Consider the following 23,942-nt stretch of genomic DNA (forward strand, 5'->3'; position numbering starts at 1 on the left):
CTTACCTGAGTGGGTAACTTGCCTGTGTGCACATCTCAATCAGCTACAGATCAGGGTTCTCCTTGCTGATGTACAGATGCACCTCCCACTCTGGTTCCTGAGGCAGGGCAAGGCCTTATTCCATTCAGGACTCCAGAAGCTGGCTGGGTTTTTGAACGTACACCTAAAAGCCAAGGATCTTGGCATAGATACTCAGCACCACAGCTTAGTGTTGGCATCCTGCATTCCTCCTTCTTCCTGCGGGTTCCTCCAAAGCTCTCTGGAAATGCACCTACGGAAAGGGTTTCACTGCCTCTGTCTTTGCAGATCTCCAACCTCTATCTGTATGACAGTGTTCTGATGCTGGCCAACGCCTTTCACAGGAAGCTGGAGGACCGGAAGTGGCATAGCATGGCAAGCCTCAACTGCATACGGAAGTCCACTAAGCCTTGGAATGGTGGGAGGTCCATGTTGGACACCATCAAAAAGGTATGTGTGAAGAGGCACCCCCAACCTGGCCAAAGAAAGGCCGCTTCTTACAACTCTACTGTGTTCCCCTCTAGCAGCTGGCCTGAAGCTAGGCTCTGTGTGGCTGCCCCAGTAGGCCTCTCCCCATTCCTCTCTCCTCGTCACTCTTCCTGTCCCAGCATCTGCAGGCCAGGTGAGCTGTGGTCCATGAATACATACTATCTTTACTGTCCTCAATTTAATATAAGAATTTCTGAGAGGCTGAGCAACTTGCCCTTGGCCGTAATTGTCAAGTAGGTATGAAATGGAGGCAGCTGCCTATCCCATGTCTGCAAGGTACCCCTCTATGCAGACCACCACTCTCCAAGAGAGGAGTGCACCTGTATGTGTGCTTGTGATGTATCTCATGTGCTGAGGAGGGATACTGAATTAGAAAGCTGGATTTGAAGTGAATTGAGTAATCTATGGACCATTTGTTAGAGTGAATTGACTTTTAGAGGTTTCAAAAGAGTATTTAGGGAAATCCATAGCATTAGGAGTTTATTCACAATGAACTGCATGTGGTTTCAGTAGCAGTGAACATGCTGTAGTGTAGGTGAGAATCCACTACAGCCCAGGGCAGAGCCAGGGCCCCTTTTGGGCCCAGTGTTTCTGGGACTCTGTAGGCTCACAGGGACTATGAGAGATAAATCTGGATGAGAATCTCACCCTGGACTTGGAGAGAGAAAGGGGGTCACCATGACTCCCTCAGCCTCCTGCTGCCTCCTTCTCCTATAGAGCCCACTGAGCCAGTAGAGAGAGGCAGGGGGACGGTAGCCAGTCTATGCTGGATGCTGTGCTTTGTACCTATTTTCTCCTTCAGTCCTTGTGGGTTCTATGATGTGGAGCTGATTAACTTCAGGCCAAAGCTGGGAGATGGGCAATGTGCCCAATGTGGCACAGGTGGCAAAGTCAAGATCCAAGCTTGGGACCTGGCTGTGCCCTCCAATGCACATGCTTGCTGCCCTGCAACTTAACATCATGTGTCTGATATGTCTCTTGTTGACCTTTGAATTTCCTCTTGGGTCAGGCTAAGGTGAGCCCCTGGAACTGATTGCAAGGGGACGACTAAGCTTCAAGAGGGCAAGGAGAAAAGCCGCCACTGTTTAATCTCATGGCTAGCATGGTGCCTGGCACATAGCAGGGACTCTAAGCATATAGACGGTATGAATGACAGGTGCAAGCCTTAGAGATTTCTCCCATAAGCAAATGTCCTAGAAAGTATTCATCCTGCTCTGAGGGCCTAGGACCACCAGCCTATTTGTCCTCATTACAGCCTGTCCATGGTCTCAAGACTGATTGCTCCCTTCTTGGTGACCACTTCCTTGCTCCTCTTAGCCTTTGGGATGCCATCCTTTACTTTAACCAGATTTTCCAATGGGTTTTTCTCCTCTTCTGCAGGGCCACATCACTGGCCTCACTGGGGTGATGGAGTTTCGGGAGGACAGTTCGAATCCCTATGTCCAATTTGAAATCCTTGGCACTACCTATAGTGAGACTTTTGGCAAAGACATGCGCAAGGTAAGCCCCAGGCTCCCTATCTTCCAATCTTCCTGCTATGGTGCCCCTGAAGACAGCAATAGCTACAGGATCCCTGGGCTCCCAGCAACTGTTAATTGGCACAGATATCCTCCCTCCCAGTCTCTCTCTGCTGATGCAATGGTAATCTGCTGATGCAATGGTAATTGGCTGGTGTTTATATAGCATGCTAGGGAGTAGGTGCAGAGAGGTTTCCAAACAGAAATTGTCACTAATGGAGTCTCTTTGAGTAGAGCAGGGGTACCTGGTAACAACTGGGTCCTACTGCTTGGATCAGGGGGGCTGGTTGGAGGCTATAAAGGACAGTATGTTTTCTCAGAGCAGTGAAATCAGCCCAACCACAGGGACAAGTGTGAATTGTGGTTGAGGCGGGAGACAGACGTTACAGCCTGAGTGTCCTCCAGATCCAAGAGTGAGACAAGGCCACAAACAGAAAACGGAGCTGCAAGGAGGGTGGAAATTGGAAAATGCCAGAGCCCAGCAGAAAGAGAAATGAGAGACAGATGAGTTGAACGCTCAGAATGAGGTTTGACTTTTTTTATTTGGCGCTGGTGCTGGTGCAGGTGGCAGCCTGGGTCTTCCCAGTGATACTTTCCCTCTTCTTCCACCTCTTATGGGGGATAGAGAACAGTTTTTCAGGATTGTAGATAGTAGAGAGGTGGCCTTTTCTCCAGGGTGGGGATCCCCACAGTTAAGGAGACCCATGACACCAAGAGTCTAACAGGGCTAGGACAAAGAGGCCCATATGGCAAGTAAGGGCTTGGAACAATTATCCAAGTGAAGGACCTTGGATGTGGTCACTGTGAGCCAATGTGGAGCTGATGGTGGTTGTCCTGGTGTGGTCAGTGGCTGGCTGTCCTGGGCCTGGCCAACTCCACTGGCTTGGATGCACTTCCAGAAATAACCTGTACAGGAGAGACCAGAGATGGGACTACTCATGGTGTAGAAGACCAAGGCCACAGGGGCTTGATCTTCTCTGGAAATAATGAAAGCATTGACTGATTGGCATGTACTCAGGCACAGCCTCATGTAATCACAGACATGCTCACACACTCACACATGTACACACTTCATACACTTTGAAGGAAGATGTGTCCACTAATGATGGTACCTGGAGCATGAAGGACAGTCCTTGCAAGCAATGAGCTCTCAGCAGGGGCTGGATAAGCCTTCAGTAAAGAGCCCTCTAGCCTGATGTCAGCATTGGCTAGGAGCAGTGCTAGAGGGGGGAGGCAAGGGCTAAGTGATGTTGGGGTACTGAGAATCTGGGTGGGGGACTTCTAAGGTTTTGCTCCTGAGGGCCAGGATAGAAAGACGCATGTGTGGACTGGTGGAGAGTGTGAGAGCTGGGGAACAGGGAGGGAGCAGTGTAGAGCTCATCAGTGACAGATGGGGCAGAAGACTAGCTCACCAGGGAGAGGCTGGGATGGCCTGGGTGCATGTGTGATGGGGAGGTGGGGAATTTTTAGCCCACTCTGTGATGGAAGAGAGAGTCATGGATTGGTCATATAAATAATTGAAGATTCAATAATTTGTTGTGACACAATGTCTGACATACATGGCTTGATGACATTTTGGAGCTCAGAGGTTTGTTGGTGGCATCCTAGATGGAGCTGGCTAGCAACTATTCTGTGACTTCCCATGGAGGGCCAGGGTGTGACCTGTGATGTCCAGGAAGCCAGGGCTGGCCTATGATGTCTGTTAGGATGGCCAAAGCTGTGAGACTTGGTGAGGGGATGGGGATGGGTGGTCAGCACTGGTCTGGGTCATGACCACAAGAGATACGGGCTTGCACTGGGACTCCCACCAGGTAAGGAGGGTTCTTTCAGTCACTTTGGTATGAAAAAGCTTGCCAAGTGTAGCTGGCTGCTGAAAAAACTGTTCATATTGACCATGGTCCTGGCGCAGTTGCCTTCATCCCCAAGTCTTATTCTGAAGTTAGGTCCTGCCTGCCGGCTCCTTCCGTCTCCCACCCACTTCTTTTGGTGGGAATGCTGGTTGTGGAGGTCCCTGCCTTGTCTCAAGCAGCTGACCCTCCAGTCCTGTGCCTGGCGCCCTGCTGGCCACCTCAGGTGCCTGAGAGACGGGGAGGCACTGTGTCCTCCACTTCCTGTTTCAGGTGTCTGGGCCTTCCATGTTGCCAAGGCAACGCGCCTCAAAAACCCCGAAGCCAGTGGGAGCTGGAATCTCTCAGTATAAGGAGCTTTGAGCAGGAGGCCTGAATGTAATTGAGTTGGAAGGGAAGCTGATTTTCAAGTGGGCTTTATGTTAAAATGTATCTTTTTGTCATTTTAAAATCTGCCCTTAATAACTGCATATCCTAGTTGTTATCTGTCTGCCTGGCAGCTTATCACTGCTAAGGGGAAGCTATCTGGAAAGCAGGGAATGGGATTTACTATAGCAAATGTTTGTGATTCAGGCCTAGGGTGCATTAAAGCAAGTCCGGGGGGTTTCACAGGAACCAAGGAGAAGGGATTAGGACTGTATCATGGGGGTAGGGCAGCATTTGAAGGCAGAGCTGGGTGGTGGTTTCGGATGGGAGATGGGGCTGTGAAGGGTGGGGCTGGAAAATCAGGGTAACTTAAAAATAAAGGACATTCACATAAGGAAGAAAAAAATTGAGGATGGGTGACAAATTTGAGGGTAGGATCCTGAGCCACACCAAAACAGTGCCAAGATCAGTCATCTAAGGAGTGCCCAAGGTCAGAGTCCAAGGGGTCGCAGCTCTCTTGGCCATGCAAGGTGCACAGCTGCTGGAGGAGCCGACTGGGCAGACTCCTAGATCCTGTTATGCTGGGCAGGGGCAGCATTCCCTGCAAAGATTATATATGTCATATATGAACAAATCAGACACAGACTAAGCAGTTTCTTTAAGACTTAAACCAAGAGGCATCTTTTAAATTAAAGACCAAGATATTTTCTTAAACTAAATACCCTGGAGGGAAATCTCAGGGACAGTGAGTCACCCAGACATTTTAGATTAAGTGGTATCAAGAGACTGTAGATTACTCAGCCCCTTCATTGGAGGGAAGGAGTGGATGATCGCCTTTCACTACAGGGTGCTGGACAAATACTAATTCAATTCAATTATCTCATCCAGGAAGTGTGTTCTTAGTGAATGAGCTTTGTATGGAAAAATCAAAGGTCTATGTCATCAGCTTGCTGTGTAACTACTAGCAAAATATTAATTGTCTGTTTTGTACTTGGAGCTGTCTGGCATGGGTCTGCCACCAGGGGAAAGGTTTGCTGGAAACTCTTCCAGCTCTCACAGGCATTGGTCTAACATTTGTCTTGGTGGGGTGGGGGGTGGTATATGCTTCTTCTATCCTATTGGAGGCATATTTTTTTTCAGGGCTCAGAACTCTAACAGGACCTCCACAAATTTCTATTTGGCTTTCTTTCTCTTTGTTCAGATAGGAATCTCCAAAGGAGGATGCCATGAACATGTCCATGTAAATGTCCTTAGCTCATGATTGAGCTCTGACAGATGTGTCAGAGCCACCTGTAGTCAAGTTTCCAAAGATGGGGTGTGTGGGAAGCTGCTAGGTGTAGGGAGCGGGCAGGAGCTATTAAGCATCCACGGTATCCGAAGGTACATTGTACGTATGTTGTCTCATTGACCTGGGCCTTTGCTTTGCTCCTGGTTCTGCCTCTCCTGAGTTTTTGCACAACTTCCCTTTTCTGAACCTTTGTTTCTTCAGAGGAAAGTTACAGGTAATATGAGCCTACTTGTTGGATGGAGGGGTCAGTCAGTGTAATGACACTGTGCAGCACTTGGCAGTGAGAGCGTGCTCATATGGCACAGGGCATCAGCTTTGGGCAAATGGGACTGTGCATTTTCTCTGAGCGTATCTATCTCAGACTCCACAAGAGCAGAGAGGCACAGGAAGGCCTAAAACACAGCTTCCAGCCTGACAGTACCCTAGATTATAGCTCCAAAGCCAAGGCCAGAGATGGGAGGCTCCCTCTTGCAGCCCTGAGCTGGTACAGCTGGGATCACTCAGCTCTGTGTGCCAGGGCAGTGCCAAACTCCCCTTCTATGCCTGGCAGCAGATGTCCACTCCTTATAAAGACCAAGGGCTGTGAGGGATCTGTGGAACTTCACCTCTGATAAGATTTTATTTTCAGGGCTGTTTTGTTGTTGGTGTAATCATTGCAAGAAGAAAAACGTGGTTGTCTTTCTTTTTTCCCCACAAGCATGACTTGCTTGGATAGGAGCACTAGTTATAGCCCAGAGGAAACATTTCTCCATGACCTGATTGCTGAAGCTGTCCGCCTTTCTCCATCCTAATGACATTGGTGTAGGGAACTCATTCTCTTCCACTAACTCCAGGTCCCTTGTGCTTGAAAACCCTGGGAGAATTGCCAACTGCTCGCAGGCCCTCTGAACCTCATTTTCTGTGGGTGGCATCTACCCGATTCAGTGGCTCAGTGGAGGGCAGCGGGTGTCCTTGGGCAGGAGAGTGGGGGAAGTAGGCAGAAGCATCTGGACAGCCTGTGGCTTTGTTTTATGCCTTGCATCCTGGATGAGGGAGACCCTGATGTGGTGTGAGACAACAGAGCTGTTTTCTTCTCCTTTCTAGAATCAAGTTAGGACCAAGAGAGGCTGAAGGAGTATTTTGTCCAGGGGATCAAGTTTTTCTCTGGCCCTACAAAGTCTGGTCAAGCAGGATCTTTCTGGGACCCAAATGTATTAAATATACATAGAAGCACGTGTGCTGGTTGCAATAGGTGGGGAATTGGGGTCTGCACAGCTAAGTTTGGGAAAGAGAGGCCCAGAGACTGGGGAGACGCATAGCACCAGCAAGCATGATGCTGTGCTGGGCTTGGAAGGCAGATTTCCTGGGAGTGAGAGGGGGTTAACAGAGGACCCAGAACATCCTTTCTGAACTTGAGGTGATGCAGTTCTGTGACTCCCTCTCTCCCCTTCATCTCACTTTCTGCTCCAACCTTCCCCAGCCAGCATTAGGGCATCACAGTCCCTTCCTGTTGGCTGGGAGCCTGCTGAGTTGAAATTTCCACCACTGCCCTTGGCTCAGCCTCCCTGTTCCAGCGATTTCCCAGGGAAATAGAAGGGCCTCATTCCCCTTTACTAGTTTAAGATGCTTCTTCTGACTTCTCTGTCAATGTTGATTCTTCATAAAAGCTGGCTTTGGATGGGAATCAAATGCCCCCCTTGATGTTGCATCCCTGGGAGAGCCTTGTGACTGCTGATAATTCACTGAGTAATAACTGCTCTTTGTGCAGCGATTGCCACGCCGTGAGACCTCAGTCCTCCCTGAGCTTGAAAGTGCATCATTAACATTCTCGTGCAGATCCACTATGCGGTGTTACAAATTGCCCCAAATTCTCGGGTTCAGAAGTTGTAAGAGGTGAAGCCAGGTTGAAAAGGCTAACTCATAATGAGGTAGAAGCTGCCTTTACCTGGTGGCTCCAGCAGTTGGTGCTAGGAGCCTGGGAAGTGGGCACAGCAGTGAGGAGGGGGATATGGGTGGAGGTGGGGCTGCGAGGATCTAGTCTGAGGACTGTGCAGTGTCTCTATTAAGCTGCTCTCATAGAGACTCCCAGCTGTGCACAGTGAGTCGAAGAAGAGAAATAAACTTGAGTCTCTTCATGGATTAACATTCTTCCAGTGTATTTTCAAAGTAAAATGTCAACCGTTCTGAACCCTTGTGCAGAACTATTTTTGACAGAGCCGAGAACTGAAACAAACACTGCTGCTTCATCCCAGTGAAGAAATAAGGAAAAGATGCAATTAAGTATTTCATTTTAGGTAGCGTTTTATCAATACATACCCATTAAGGATAGAATGTTCAGAAAATACAGATAAATGAAAAGAAGAATGTAAAACTCAGCTACAATCTTTAAACCAAGAAATAAATACTGTTAATGTTTCTGGTGTATTTTCTTGTGTTTTTTTTTTTTTTCTCCCTCTGTACATAGAGATCATGATATGTATATTTATCAAATTGCTATTTATTGTAATATATTTTATATCCTGACCTTCCTACTAAATGTTATATTGGTAATATTTCCTCATTTCTTTGTGCTTTACAACTGTGATTTTTTCAGTGGAAATACATTACTCAACTTCCAGGCAGCCATCATTTATTGCATCTTCCTATCTGATGAATATTTAGGTATTTTCACCACATTTATTATAGAATAGTGTTGTCATGAACATCTAAAATACATAGTTTTAATTATATCTATATTTACTTCCATATTATATTTTTTAAGAAGTAGAATTAACCAGAACAAGAATATTAATTCTTTTAGGCTCCTAATGTATGTGATACGTATTTTCAAATTGATTATAGAAAGGCCTAATAACTTTCACATCCATGAGTAGTATATAAAGTCTATGTTATATGCTAAAAAATATGGTTAATATATATTAAGCATTTTTGCTAGTTTGGTAGCAGGATGAAAAAGTGATATACTAAATTTGCATTTCTTGTGAGATTGTACATTTTAAAGTATAATTATTGGTCATTTGTATTTCACATTTTTGTAAATTATACCTCAGGTTCTTTGCACATTGTAAACCTACATAACCTCTCTTTCAGAAAGGGATTGATAGTTATTTGTGTTTAATATTTTGTTCCAATAAATAGTTTGCCTTTGAATTAAAAAATATTTTCACATACAGACATTAAAAAATGCATGTGGTCAAAAGATTAGATTATCCATTTGCATTTTTTTATATTTGCGTTTTTTAGAAACTTATACCCAATTCACAAAGTAGATACTGTTTACTCATACTTTCTTCCAGTTATTTTTGTGGTTTGATTTTTTTTTTTTTTTCCAACAAAATCTACCATCTAACTGGGATGGATTTGGGATAAATTGTGACATAATGTCCTAGCTTTTACATTTTTTCACTAAATGGTTTCTACTACCATTTATACAGCAGAGCTTCATTTCCCTATTGACTTGAATATCACATTTTATTATAAGCTATATAAATTTGCATATCTCCTCATTGATTTTTAGAAATTATTAATCATTTTTCTTTTTTCTCTCAGCTTAAATTTAATTCACATTTGTACATTTTCAGAATGTGCTTGTCTTCAGGTAACAGAATGTCCACCTTAAGTGGATTACACAATAAGAAAGACTTACTATCTCACATTAAAGAGGACTGCAACTAGGAAGGCTTCAGGGTTGGCCAAATCAGTGATTCATTGCTGAGCCCAAAGGCCCAGGTCTTTTTCATATCTCAACTTGGCTGTTCTCAGGCCGCAGTCTTCATTTTTCTCATAATTTCAGAATGACTGTGGCAGTTCAAACTGTTATACCCAGAAAGATAGCAGTAAGTAGAAGAAGAGTACTCTTTTCTGTGTGTCTCCATTCTGTAAGTGAAGAGCCGTTTCCTAGAAATTGGTCCTGGCTTACTGTGCTATTTTATATCATTTTTTTTTTTTTGTTATAGCAGGTGAGGGTTTCCTGTTAGATGCATAAGTAACATTGGCAGAATTTCTCTCTCAGATGCTTGTGTTCAGCTTGTGTTAGGCTTGTGCTCTTTTCATAACATGGAAAAGAAATTGCTCATTCTTTTGTACTTGCATAGACAGAGCTCTTGAATGTTGGAAAGAATTTGACTGTACGATTTTCTGGACTAGTTGCTGGTTTTGGAGATATTACTTTTGTATCTTGGAAACTTTCTTTCCTGGTTTCTACATTTCATTTAATCATTTTTAGTAATCTGCTTCACTGAAAATCTTGCAGTTCACTGGAATTTTCAAATTCATTACTTACAGCTCTATATAGTACTTGTAAACAATTTTAAAAATACTGAGCTGTTGACATAACTCCTTCTTCATTCCTATTTTTACATATTTGTGTTGTCTTGCTTTATTTTTTGATTAGACTTGACAGCAGATTTTTCTATTGATTTTTTTTCAAAGAACTAGGTCTAATTTGTTTAATCATTTTTTGTATTTTTTTCTGTCTGCCTGCTACATAATAATTGTTTTATTGTTATTTATCACTTTTTGAGACACTGTCACTCTGTTGCTGAGGCTGGAGTACAGTGGCACAATCATGGCTCACTGCAACCTCTGCCTCCTGTGTTCAAGTGGTTCTTGTGCGCCAGGCTCACGAGTAGCTGGGACTACAGGCACATGCCACTATGCCCAGCTGATTTTAATAGAGATGGAGTTTCACCATCCTGGTGACGCTGATTGCAAACTCCTAGCCTCAAATGATCTGCCCCCCCAGTCTCCCAAAGTACTAGGATTACAGGTATGAGCCACTGCACCTGGCCAATTTTATTGCTATTTTTAAAAACTTTTTATATGAGGTGTTAGATAATTTATTTTTATTCTTTCTTGTTTTGGAATGCCTTGTTTTATTCTGAATATAGTTGTGACTGAATTCTTAGTGGTTTTGCTAATATAAACTGAAGCATAAACCTCATACAGAAAAATGTTGAAATCTTATATGAATCACGGTGAATTTTCAAAAGTGAACATGCCCACACAGACAACACTTACATTAAAGAACGTCATCAGCACCCTCAGAGTTCTCCCCTGTGCACCCCTTTAGTCACCACACCCACCAAATGGAACCAGTTTTGATATCTAATGACCTTAATTAGGTTTTTCCTGTTTTTAACTTGATATCAGTGATATCAAATGTTCCATACTCTTTCGTATCTTACTTCTTTTGCTCAACAGTGTGTTAGTAGGATTCATTATTATTGTTGTATGTAGTTTTAGAAAATTCATTATTGTGTTTTACAAGGAATTTTTATTATCATACAGGTATAGAAAGGCCAACAAATCAGGAGATGACTGCCATTGAAAAGATAGGTTGTTACTCACAGTTCCCCAGAGGAGCATGCACAGCACACTAGACAGGACCACAGGGTCAGTCAGGAGATGGAGGAAAACCTGAGCAAGCTTCATACTTATTTTTCAAGATCAACTTGGTGATTCTTGACTCTTTGCATTTTCTTATACATTTTAAAATCATATTTTTATTTTCCACAAACAAATTTGGGATTTTGACTGAGATTGCCCTGACTCTTGATCAATTTGGGAAGTGTTAATGTCTTACCAACATGGAGTAACGTAATTCATGAATATAGTATACCCCTCAATTTATTTATGGCTTCTTCAGTTTCTCTCAGTAAAGTTTTGTAGCTTTCACTGTAGAGATCTGAATAACTTTTGTTTGATTTATTCCTGGATATTGATTTATGATTATATGTAGTCAATTTCAAATTGAGTTTTCTACTTGTTACTGTGTGTATATAGAAACGGAATTGGTTTTGTATATCAAACTTATTTCCAGTGAACTAACTGTATTTGCTAATTTATTTTGCTAGTTTACCTTTAGATTATTTTAGATTTTCTGTATACACAATCATGTCATCTATAAGTAATAAAACTTCTATATTTGCATTTCTAATTGCCATTATTATTATTATTTTTTTGAGACAGAGTCTCGCTCTGTTGCCCAGGCTGGAGTGCAGTGGCGCGATCTCAGCTCACTGCAAGCTCCGCCACTTGGGTTCACACCATTCTCCTGCCTCAGCCTCCCAAGTAACTGGGACTACAGGCACCCGCCACCACTCCTGGCTAATTTTTTGTATTTTTAGTAGAGACGGGGTTTCACCATGTTAGCCAGGATGGTCTCGATCTCCTGACCTCATGATCCACCCACCTCAGTCTCCCAAAGTACTGAGATTACAGGCGTGAGCCACCGCGCCTGGCCTCTAATTGTTAATTTTTAAATTTCTTTCTCCTGTCTTGTTGCATTAGTTAGGGTCTTTAGCTCAAGTTAAGTAGATGTAATAACAATGGATGTCTTTATTTTGTTCTTGATGTCAGAATATAATTTGTAATAATTTATTCTTTAATATGTTTGCTACATAATTTTGGTTTAATGTTCTTTTTTCAGATTAAGAAAATTCCCTTGAATTCCTAGTTTACTAATAGTGTTATCAAGAATGAGTGTTACATTTATTTAAAGGCTATTTTGCATCTATCAAGATAATTATATAATTTTTATTCTTGCTCTTTCCTGTTAATATGATAAATTATGTGGCTATATTCCTTTTTGATGGTGCTCATTTCTCTTTATTGCACGAATATCATACCATACCATACTGTTATTATTATTTTATAGTATATTCCAATATTTGCTAAGTTTGATACCATCCAATTTATCTTACTTTTCAGAATATTTTACAATTACATTTTTATTTTGAGTTGGTATAGATTTACATGCAGTTTTAATAAATAGTATAGAGAGATCCAGCATACCCTTTATTCAGTTTCCTCAGTGGTAACATCTTGAGATGCAATAACACAGTAAGGATACTGACATTGATACAACCTATGGATCTCATTCAGATCCACATTTTCCCAGTTTCATTTGTGTGTGTGTGTCTGTGTGTATTTAGTTGTATTCAGTATTTTCCTGCGTGAGCTGATATATCCACTACCACATCCAACACACAATTCTGTTACCAAGAAGATTCCTTCCCCATTTGCTCTTTTATGACCACATGGACCTCACTCATACCTCCCTGCCCTTCTTGTTCCTACCTCCTGATAACCATAGTATTTTCTATTCTCCATTTCTAAAATTTTGTCATTTAAAAAATGATATATAGATTGAATCGTATAGTATTATAATTTTTATTGGCCTTTTCTCACTCTAGAAAAAAAGGCATAATTTTCTAGAGGTTCCATCCAAGTTTGTTGCGTGTATGAAGAGTTTCTCCCTTTTATTGTTGAGTATTATTTTAAAGAATGGATGTGTCCCTATTTGTTTAACCATCCACCCATTGAAGAACATCTGAATTGCTTGCAGTTAGGGCAATTATGAATAAAGCCACTATGCGCATTTGTGTGCAGGTTTTCTGGGATAAATGCCCAAGAGTGAAATTGCTGTGTCATATGGTAATTACATGTGTAGTGTTAAAAAAAATAACAGCCGAACTCTTTTCCAGAGTAGCTGTACCATTTTATACTTCAGCCATGAAATGCATAAGAAAATGCCTCTACATCCTCACCTGCATTTTGTGTTATCACTATTTTTTATTTAACAATTGCACAGAGATATCTTATTGTGGCTTTAATTTGCACTTCACTGATAGTCAGTAGTGTTGAAATTTTTTTATGTTCATATTTGCCTGTTTGCCATCTGGATATCCTCTTCAGTGAAATGTCTGCCCAAGTCTTTTGACTGTTTTTCTAAGACGATTGCTTATATTGTGCTGTTGAGTTTTCAGAATTCTTTATATATTCCAGATACTAGTCTTTTAATGGGTATATAGTTTGCAATCATTTTATTGCAATTTGTAATTGGCTTTTCCTTTCCTGTTGAGGACTTTTTGCAGAGCTAAAGTTTTACATTTTAATGAGGCTAAGTGTATCAATTTTTCCTTTTATATATCGTGCTTTTGGTGTCAAGTCTAAGAATTCTTTGCCTATCCCTATATTCCAAAGATTTTCTCCTATTTTTTTAAAAGTTTGATATTTTCATATTTTTAAGTCTATAATCCATTTTGAATTAATTATTTTAGACATTGTGAAGTTTAGGTTGAAGTTCTTTTTTTTGCCTATAGGTATCCAATTGCTTCACCACCATTTGTTTAAAAGACAGTCCATCCTCCATTGGATTGCTTTTGGATCTTTGCCATAAATCATTTTGGCATATTTGTGTGGGTCTATTTCTGGGTTCTCTAGTCTATGCCATTGATCAGTGTGCCTATCTTTATGACCCTGTGTTGATTACCAAAATGTTTCATACATCGTTGCATTGTATTTGCTAAGACATTATGGGGGATATTGCTATTCTGAATTCATGAGAATATTGAGGTTTAGGGTTTTTTTTGCTGTTGTACTATCATTGTCTGCTTTAGGCATCAGGGTAGTATTAGCCTCATAAAATATGTAGGAAAACATTTGTTTTTCATCTTTTGGAAGAGATTGTTTAGAATTTGGTTTTAATTCCTTAAATGTTTGATATAATCCTCCAGTAAAATCATTATAGCCTGGGGATTTCTTTTACAGGAGCTCTTAAATTACAAATTAAATTTCTCCAATGGTTATTGGGATATTCAGATTATCTGTTTCATCATGGTTGACTTCTGGTAGTTTGTAGGAAATAATTGGTCATTTCTTCTAACTTGTTAAATTTATGAGTGTAATGTTGTTTGTATTTTCTTTTATTGTTTAAATGGCTATAGCATCTGTAATAGTATCTCTTGTGTTATTCCTGACATTCGTGATTTGTCTCTTCTTTATTATTATTTTTATTAGTCTTGTTAGAGTTTTATCAATGTTATTGATTTTTTCAATTCTTATTTTAAGTTCAGGGTTACATGTTTAGGTTTGTTACATACGTAAATGTGTGTCATAGGGGTTTGTTGTAAAACCGGGTATTAAGCCAAGTACCCATTAGATATTTTTCTGATCTTCTCCCTCATCCCATCCCCCTACTCTCTAATAGGCCTCAGTGTGTGTTTTCTCCTATGTGTCCGCATGTTCTCATCATTTGGCTGCCACTTATAAGTGAGAACATGCAGTATTTGATTTTCTGTTTCTATTCTGCTAAGAATAATGGCCTCCAACTCCAACCATGTCCTTGCAAAGGACATGATCTTATTCTTTTATGTGGCTGCATAGTATTCTAGGGTATATATGTACCATATTTTCTTTACCAGTCTAACATTGATGGACATTTAGGTTAATTCCATGTCTTTGATATTGTGAATTGTGCTGTAGTGAACATACACATGCATGTGCTTTTATAATAGAACAATTTGTACTCTTGGGATATACACTCAGTAATGGGATTACTGGGTTGAATAGTATTTCTTTCTTTAGGTCTTTGAATAATTGCTACAATCTCTTCCACAATAGTTGAACTAATTTACACTCCCAGTAACAGTATATAAGTGTTCCCTTTTCTCCAAAACCTCGCCATCATCTGTCATTTTTGACTTTTTTTTTTTTTTTTTTTTGAGACGGAGTCTTGCTCTGTCACCCAGGCTGGAGTGCAGTGGCCGGATCTCGGCTCACTGCAAGCTCCGCCTCCCGGGTTCACGCCATTCTCCTGCCTCAGCCTCCCGAATAGCTGGGACTACAGGCACCCGCCACTTCGCCCGGCTAGTTTTTTGTATTTTTTAGTAGAGACGGGGTTTCACCGTATTAGCCAGGATGGTCTCGATCTCCTGACCTCATGATCCGCCCGTCTCGGCCTCCCAAAGTGCTGGGATTACAGGCTTGAGCCACCGCGCCCGGCCTTTGACTTTTTAATAATAGCCATTTTGATTGGTATAAGATGGTATCTCATTGTGCTTTTAATTTGCATTTATTTAATGATCAGTGGTGTTGGGCTTTTTTTCATATTATTTTTGGCTACCTGTATGTCTTCCTTTGAAAAGTGTCTGTTCATGTTCTTTGCATGAACACTTTTTAATGTTTTCTTTTTGATAAATTTGTTTAAGTTCCTTATAGATACTAAATATTAGACCTTTGTGAGATGCGTAGTTTGCAAAAATTTTATCTCATTCTGTAGGTTGTCAGTTTACCCTATTGGTGCAGAAGCTCTTTCGTTTAATTACATCCCATTTGTCAATTTTTGCTTTTGTTGCAATAGCTTTTGGCCTCTTTGTCATGAAATCTTTGTTCATACCTATGTCCTGAATGATATTACCTAGGTTGTCTTAGAGAGCTTTTGGAGTTTTGGGCTTTACATATAAATTTTTAATCCATATTGAGTTAATTTTCACATATGGTGAAAAGAAGGGGTCCCGTTTCAATCTGCATATGACTAGCCAGTTATTCCAGCACCATTTATTGAATAGGGAATTTTTCCCTATTGCTTGTTTTTGTCAGGTTTGTTGAAGATCAGATAGTTGTATGTGTGTGGACTTATTTGTGGGTTGTCCGTTCTGTTCTTTTGGTATAGATGTCTGTTTTTGTACCAGTACCACGCTGATTTGCTTATTGTGGCCATATAGTATGGTTTGAAGTAGGGTACCCTGATGCCTCCAGCTTTGTTCTTTTTGCTTAGGATTTCCTTGGCTATTCAGGGTGTTTTTTGGTTCCATATGAATTTTAAAATGCTTTTTCTAGTTCTGTGAAGAATCTCAATGGTAAGTTAATAGGAATAACATTGAATCTGTAAATTGCTTTGGGCAGTATGGCCATTTTAGCAATATCGATTCTTTCTATCCGTGAGCATGAATGTTTTTTTTTTCATTTGTTAATGTCATCTCTTATTTCTGTGGGCAGTGTTTTGTAGCTCTCTTTGTAGAGATATTTCACTTCCTTGGTTAGATGTATTCCTTGGTATTTTATTCTTTTTCTGGCAATTGTGAATGTGAGTATGTTCCTGATTTTGCTCTCTGCTTTACTGTGCTTGATGTATAGGAATGCTAGTGATTTTTGCACCTTGATTTTTGTACCCTAAGACATTGCTGAAATTCTTTATCAGTTTAAGAAACTTTTGATTGGAGTCTATGTGGTTTTCTAAATATAGGATCGTATCATCTGCAAACAGGGATAGTTTGACATCTCCTTCTCCTATTTGGATGCCCTTTATTTCTTTCTCTTGTTTGATTGCCCTGGCCAGGGATCCAATACTATGTTGAATAGAAGTGGTGAGAGAGGGCATCCTTGTCTTATGCCAGTTTTCAAGGGGAATGCTTCCAGCCTTTGCCTATTCAGTATGGTGATGGCCATGGGTTTTTAATATATGGCTCTTATTATTTTGAGGTTCAAGGATATTGGTCTCAAATTTTCTTATTTGGTTGTATCTCTTCCAGGTTTTGGTATCAAGATGATGCTGGTCTCATAGAATGAGCTAGGGAGGAGTCCCTTCTCCTCAATTTTTTAGAACAGTTTCAGTAGGAATAGTACCAGCTCTTCTTTGTACATCTGGTAGAATTCAGCTGTGAATCTCACTGGTCTTAAGCTTTTGGGGTTGGTAGGCTATTTATTATGGCCTCAATTTCAGAGCTTGTTATTAGTCATCCAGGGCTCAATTTCTTCCTGGTGCAGTCTTGGGAGGGTGTAGGTGCCACAAATTTATCCATTTCTTCTAAATTTTCCAGCTTATGTGCATAGAAATGTTCATAATATTCTCTGATGGTTGTTTGTATTTCTGTGGAGTCAATGGCAATATGCTGCTTTTATTTCCGATTGTGTTTATTTGAATTTTCTCTGTTTTCTTCTTTATTTGTCTAACTGGCAGTCTATTTAATTTAATTTTATTTTTTCACAAAACCAGCTCCTGTATTCATTGATCTTTTGAATGGTTTTCCTTCAGTTTAGCTTTGATTTTGGTTATTTCTTTTCTTCTGCTAGCTTTGAGATCTGTTTGCTTTTGGTTCTCTTTTGTTTTTTGTTGTAATGTTAGGTTGTTAACTTGAGATCTTTCTAACTTCTTCATGTGGGCATTTAGTGCTATAAATTTCACGTTAACACTGTCTTAGTTGTGTCTCAGAGGTTCTGGTACATTGTGTCTCTTTGCCTTATTAGTTTCAAATAACTTCTTGATTTCTGCTTTAATACTATTATTTACCAGAAAGTCATTCATACAATCCATGTAATTGGATGCTTTGGAGTAAATTTCTTTGTTTTGATTTCTAATTTAATTACACTGTGGTATGAGAGACTATTATAATTTTGGTTCTTTTGCATTTGCTGATCAGTGTTTTACTTTGGATTATGTGATCAATTGTAAAATATGTTCCATGTGGCAATGAAAAGATGTTTATTCTGTTGTTTTGGGGTAGAGAGTTCTGTAGAGATCTATAAGTTCTGTTTGATCCAGTGCTGAGTTCAGTTCCTGAATATCTTAATTTCCTCTCTCAGTGCTCTATCTAATATTGTCAAAGGGGTGTTAAAGTCTCCCACTATTATCGTGGGAGAGTCTGAGTCTCTTTGAATGTCTCTAAGAACTTGCTTTATGAGTCTGGGTGATCCTGTGTTGGATGGATATATATTTAGGATAGTCAGATCTTCTCACTGAATTGAACACTTTACCATTATGCAATGTACTTCTTTGTCTTTTTTGATCTTTATTGGTTTAAAGTCTGTTTTGTCAGAAACAAGGATTGCAACCTCTGCTTTTTTCTGTTTTCCATTTGCTTGGTAGATTTTTTTCCTTTCTTTATTTTGAGCCTATGTGTGTCACTGCGTGTGAGATGGGTCTCTTGAAGACAGCATAACAATGGGTCTTGATTCTTTATCCAGCTTGCCACTTGTGCCTTTTAATTGTGGGCATTTAGATTATTTATATTTAAGGTTATTATTGATATGTGTGGATTTTATCTTGTCATTGTGATATTAGCTGGTTATTATGCAGATTTGTTTATGTGGTTGCTTTATAATGTCACTAATCTATGTACTTCAGTGTATTTTTGTAGTAGCTGGTAAGTCTTTTTTTCCATATTTAGTGCTTCCTTCAAGAGCTCTTGTAAGGCAGTTCTGGTGGTAACAAATTCCCTCAGCATTTTCTTATCCGAAAATGCTCCTTTGCTAATGAAGCTTAGTTTGGCTGGGTATGAAATTCTGGGTTGGAATTTCTTTCTTTAAGAATGTTGAATATCAGTGCCCAATTTCTTCTGGCTTGTAGGATTTCAACTGAGAGTTCTGTTGTTAGTCTGATGAGCACTTCCCTTTGTAGGTGACCTGGCCTGTTCCTCTAGCTACTTTTAACATTTTTTCTTTCGTTTTAACCTTCGATAATCTGATGATTATGTGTATTGGGGATGATCTTCTTATGAACTATCTGACTGGTTAGAGAGGTTAACATTCAAATTCAGGAAATTCTCTACATTTCCTGAATTTGAATGTTAACCTCTCTAGCTAGGTTGGGGAAGTTCTTATGGATGATATCCTGGAATATATTTACCAAGTTGGTTCCATTCTCTGCATCTCTTTCAGGTACACCAGTCAGTCATAGGTTTGGTCTCTTTACATAATCCCATATTTCTTGATGGTGTTATTCATTCCTTTTTATTCATTTTTCTCTGTTTTTGTCTGCTTGTCTCTTTTTAGAAAGGCAGTCTTCATGCTTTGAGATTCCACCTTTTGGTCTCTTCTGCTATTAGTACTTGTGATTGCATTATGAAATTATTGTAGTGTGTTTTTCAGCTCTATAAGGTCAGTTATATTCTTCTCTAAACTGGCTATTTTGTCTGTCAGTTCCTGCAATGTATTATCATGATTTTTAGCTTCCTTACATTGGGTTTCAACCTACTCCTGTAGCTTAATGAGCTTTGTTCTTATCCATATTCTGAATTCTATTTCTGTCATTTCAGTCACCTTAGACTCAGCCTGGTTCTGAACCCTTGCTGGAGAGATGATGTGGTCATTTGGAGGAAAGAAGACACTCTGGCTTTGAGTTTTCAGCGTTCTTGTGCTGAGTCTCATCTTTGTGGGCTTATCTACCTTCAGTCTTTGAGGTTACTGACCTCTGTATGTGTTGTTTTTTTTTTTTCCTTTTGTCCTATTCAATGACCATGAGGACTTGATTATGGTATAAGGTGGATTCACTAACTTGCTTTATTTCTGGGAGATTTTTCAGGAGCCAGTGCTCAGCTCCCAACTCCTAGACTGCATGCTTTGACTCTGGAGAACTTGTATTGGGCCCCAACTTTGTTCTCTGGCTCCTAGAGGCTTGGAGTCCACTGTGCTGGGAGTGCCAAGGTGCAACAGCTGCAACAGAGTGCTAGCATGTGCAGGGGTGCCTGCCTCACTGTGGGCATTCACCACAGTGGCAGAGGCAAGACAGCTGGTAGTAGGAGGGGCCCTGATGGAGACTATGCGCACTGTTGTGCTGGAGGTGGAGCTGGTTTGGGATAATGTGCTGGCTGGCATAGGTCTAGGTGCTTTCTCTATGCCCCCACAAGCTAGAGTGATCACTCAGGTTGTGGGAGGATCCCTTGTTCTCTGTGCAGCATTAGCACAAGTATGGGACACCAGTGGAGGCAGGGCTTGCTGGCTATGTGCCATGAAGGCTCTGTCTGCAGTGACAGTTGGTGGTGGGGGGGGGACAAACTGCACTCCCACATGCTGGCAGGGCAAGTAAAGCAAAACCCACCTGTGCAGACACATGCTAACAATGTGATGTGAGGGGTTGCTGTGGGCTCAGGGGAAGCTGCAGTATGGGGAGGTGGCATGTGGGCTGGTGTGCAGCCACAGGAGCCACTTCTCTGGAGCTCTCCACCTGTCAGGCTTGGTTCTCTGGTGCAGAAGCTATGGTGTGTGTCCCCAGGGCACCTGACGCTGCCTTATAAGCAGGCATGGTGATGCTGGGGCCCCAGGAGAGGTAAACAGGCCGAGGAGTACTCAGGTTGGGCAAGTCCTGTTTGATGTGCAGACCACCTTACAGAGATCAGGTCTGACAGTTCCCCTAAAGCTAAAGTCTCTTCTTTAGGAGTAAGTTGAGCCTAGGGCGATAGTTGTCCCTGGCCATGCTCCATTATAGCTGCCCCTATACCAAACTCTCTGTACTCTGCATCAGCTGACTGCTGCCCCACCACTTATCTAAGCAGCAGTCCCTGCTATCTTAAGTGTCTGTGGTAGTCAAGGGGTCCCCTCCTGCCTGGGATCCAGAGGCCTGTGGTGAGAATGGGTTGCTTCTTGCCAGTTCAATTCATCCATTCCCCTAGAGCTGTTGTGGGTCAAAAATGAATCCCAGTGCTGAGTAGCCTTTGTGGGGTTCACAGATTTCTCCCTCTTCAATCTAGGTTCTATGTCTTTCCTCCATCCACTCTCGGTGCCTTCCCTCTGAAGATCTGTTAAAACCATACCCGTCATTTCCATCCCTCCATGGGAGCTATTCCACTTGTCGACATCTAGTTGGTCATCTTGTCCTCCCCTCCTTTATTGATTTTTTGAAGAACAATATTCTGTTTCATTTTAAAAATTATTTTTCTATTTTTAATTTTAATAATTTCTGCTCTCATCCTTTTTTATTTCTGCTTGCTATGAATTCATTTTGCTTTTTTTTACTCCTTGAAGTTGAACCTTAGATTATTTGAGACATTTACGTTTTTCTTTTTTTCTTTTTTTTTTTGTTAGTTCTCAAACTTGCTGTTTTCCTGTTATTTCTATTTTTTTTAATTATACTTTAAGTTCTAGGGTACATGTGTACAACATGCAGCTTTGTTACATATGTATACTTGTGCCATGTTGGTGTGCTGCACCCATCAACTCGTCAGCACCCATCAAGTCGTCATTTACATCAGGTATAACTCCCAATGCCTTCCCCCCTCCCCCATAATAGGCCCCAGTGTGTGATGTTCCCCTTCCAGAGTCCAAGTAATCTCATTGTTCAATTCCCACCTATGAGTGAGAACACGCGGTGTTTGGTTTTCTGTTCTTATGATAATTTGCTGAGAAATGATGGTTTCCAGCTGCATCCATATCCCTACAAAGGACACGAACTCATCCTTTTTTATGGCTGCATAGTATTCCATGGTGTATATGTGCCACATTTTCTCTTAATCCAGTCTGTCACTGATGGACATTTGGGTTGATTCCAAGTCTTTGCTATTGTGAATAGTGCCACAATAAACATACGTGTGCATGTGTCTTTATAGCAGCATGATTTATAATCCTTTGGGTATATCCCCAGTAATGGGATGGCTGGGATATATGATATTTCTAGTTCTATATCCTTGAGGAATCGCCATACTGTTTTCCACAGTGGTTGAACCAGTTTATTAGAACTATTTTGGCTGCATTTTACATAATTTAATATGTTGCATTTCATTTATATTCAGTTCTATATATTTTCTAAAAATTTCCTATTTGATTTATGGCTTAGGCTAAAACTGTACTGTTACTTTCCACATGTTTAAGGATCATCCTTTTGTTTTTCTCTTATTGAATTCTAGTCTGATTCCATTATAATCAGATAACATACTCTATATGATATCAGTTCTTTAAAATTTATTGAAGTCTCTTTATTGTTTAGGATATGATCTATCTTGGTGAATAATCAGTGCACACTTGAAGAGATGTGTATTCTGCTGATATTGGGATAAATGTTGTATATGTGTCAATTAGATATTATTGGTTGATTGTTGTATTAGTCTGTTCTCACACTGCTAATAAAGACATACCCAAGACTGAGTAATTTTCAAAGGAAAGAGATTTAATTGATTGACTCACAGTTCCACATGACTGGGGAGGCCTCACAACCATGGTGGAAGGCAAAGGAGGAGCAAAATCACGTCTTACATGGTGGTCAGCAAGGGAGATTGTGCAGGGGAAGTCCGATTTATAAAATCATCAGATCTCATGAGACTTATTCATTACCATGAGAACAGTAAGGGGGAAATTGCCCCCATGATTCACTTATCTTCATCTGGCCCCACCCTTGGCATGTGGGTATTATTACAATTAATGGTGAGATTTGGGTGGGGACACAGCCAAACCATATCAATTGTGTTGTTCAGAGTTTCAATATTGTTGTCAATCTATTGGTTCTATCAGATGCCGAGATGGGGTTGTCAATGTCCCCAACTATAAGTGTGGATTTGTCTATTTTTCTTCTCAGCTTTATCAGTTTTTTCTTCGTGCATTTTGAAGATCTGTTGTTTGGAGCATGCACATTTAGGATCATTATGTCTTCCGGATGGATTTTTCCTTTTAAAATTTTGTAATGTCCCTCTTTATCTCTGTTGATTTTATTTACCTGATATTAATATAGTCACTCCTACTTTTTAAAAATTAATGTTTGCATGGTATATTTTTGAGATTTTTGACATTAACCCCCCATGTTATCACCTTTGAAGTAACGTTTTTTGCAAACAGCATTTAGTTGGATTTTTAAAAAATCTTTTCTTCCCATTTTTGCCTTTTAATTGGCATATTTATATCCTTAAGATAATTATTGTTGTTTTAGCATTTAAGTAAGTGCTATATTATAATTGTTTATTTCCTCTGTTTTTAATTTTTCTGTTTCTCTTTTCTTACTTTCTTGTGGGCTACTTGCATATTTTAATGATTCAATCTTGATATATTTATAGTGTTCCTTAGTGTATATCTCTGTGGAGTTTTCTTAGTGGTTGCTCTGAGTATTACAATACACATATGTGACTTAACAGTTTATTGGTGTTAATATTTTACCACTTTGAGTGAAATATAGAAATCTTACTTCCATTCAGGTACCTTTACCTTTCATACTTTTAAATGTCATTGTCTTGAGTATCAAATGGTGTTATAGTTTCTGTTTCAATTATCAAATACATTTATAAAACTCAGAAGAAGAAGGATAGTATATCCTCATATTTCTGTTGCTTTTATTTACTTCCTAAAGCTCCAATAATGCTTTTTTTTTTTTTTTTGCTTAGTAAATGTTGTTTATCTAGTCTCAAAGGATTGGTCTTCTAGGCACATATTCTTTTGGTCTTCCTTCATCTGAGAATGTCTTTATTTCCCCTTTTTGTCGGAAAGACAGACATAGAATTTATGGTTGAGAGTTCTTTTCTTTCAGGAATTTAAATGTGTTGTGCCATTTTCTACTGATTACCGTAGTTTCATATTCTCAAATCGCTGTATTTTTGTATTCTTCTGGGTAGTTTATTTCTAGGTGCTTTCAAGATTTCTTTTAAAAAATTTAGTTTTCAGAAGTTTTATTATGATATGTCTTGACATGGATTTATTTGGGCTTATTTTGTTTGAATTCTTCTTGAATTTCCAGGTTTACATCTTCCACTAAATCTGTCAAACTGCTAATCATTATTTATTTGAATAGTCTTTCAGCCTCAGTCTCTTTCTCTTCTCTTTCTGGAATTTCAGTGGAATTAATGTTGGTGTTGGATCTCTTGTTATTGTCCCATACACCCTCGAGGCTCTGTTCATTTCTTTATCAATCTGCTTTCTCTCTGTTTTTCACATCGGGTAAATTTTGTTCATCTGTTCTCCAGT

At 40.2% G+C, this 23,942-nt stretch overlaps 1 protein-coding gene across 3 annotated transcripts in view; it reads left to right on the plus strand.

Moving 5' to 3' along the window:
* The window catches only part of GRID1 (glutamate ionotropic receptor delta type subunit 1), a 791,529-nt gene that overhangs the window by 518,314 nt on the left and 249,273 nt on the right, over positions 1-23,942 (plus strand). For all 3 annotated transcript variants that reach the window (XM_050803825.1, XM_050803827.1, XM_050803826.1), the window contains 2 exons: positions 307-468; positions 1,888-2,007. In XM_050803825.1, coding sequence (XP_050659782.1) covers positions 307-468; positions 1,888-2,007 — 282 coding nt within the window. The remainder of the gene's footprint in view (positions 1-306; positions 469-1,887; positions 2,008-23,942) is intronic.

The sequence above is a fragment of the Macaca thibetana genome, chromosome 9 (genome assembly GCF_024542745.1).
Source record: "Macaca thibetana thibetana isolate TM-01 chromosome 9, ASM2454274v1, whole genome shotgun sequence".
Classification (NCBI taxonomy): Eukaryota; Metazoa; Chordata; class Mammalia; order Primates; family Cercopithecidae; genus Macaca; species Macaca thibetana.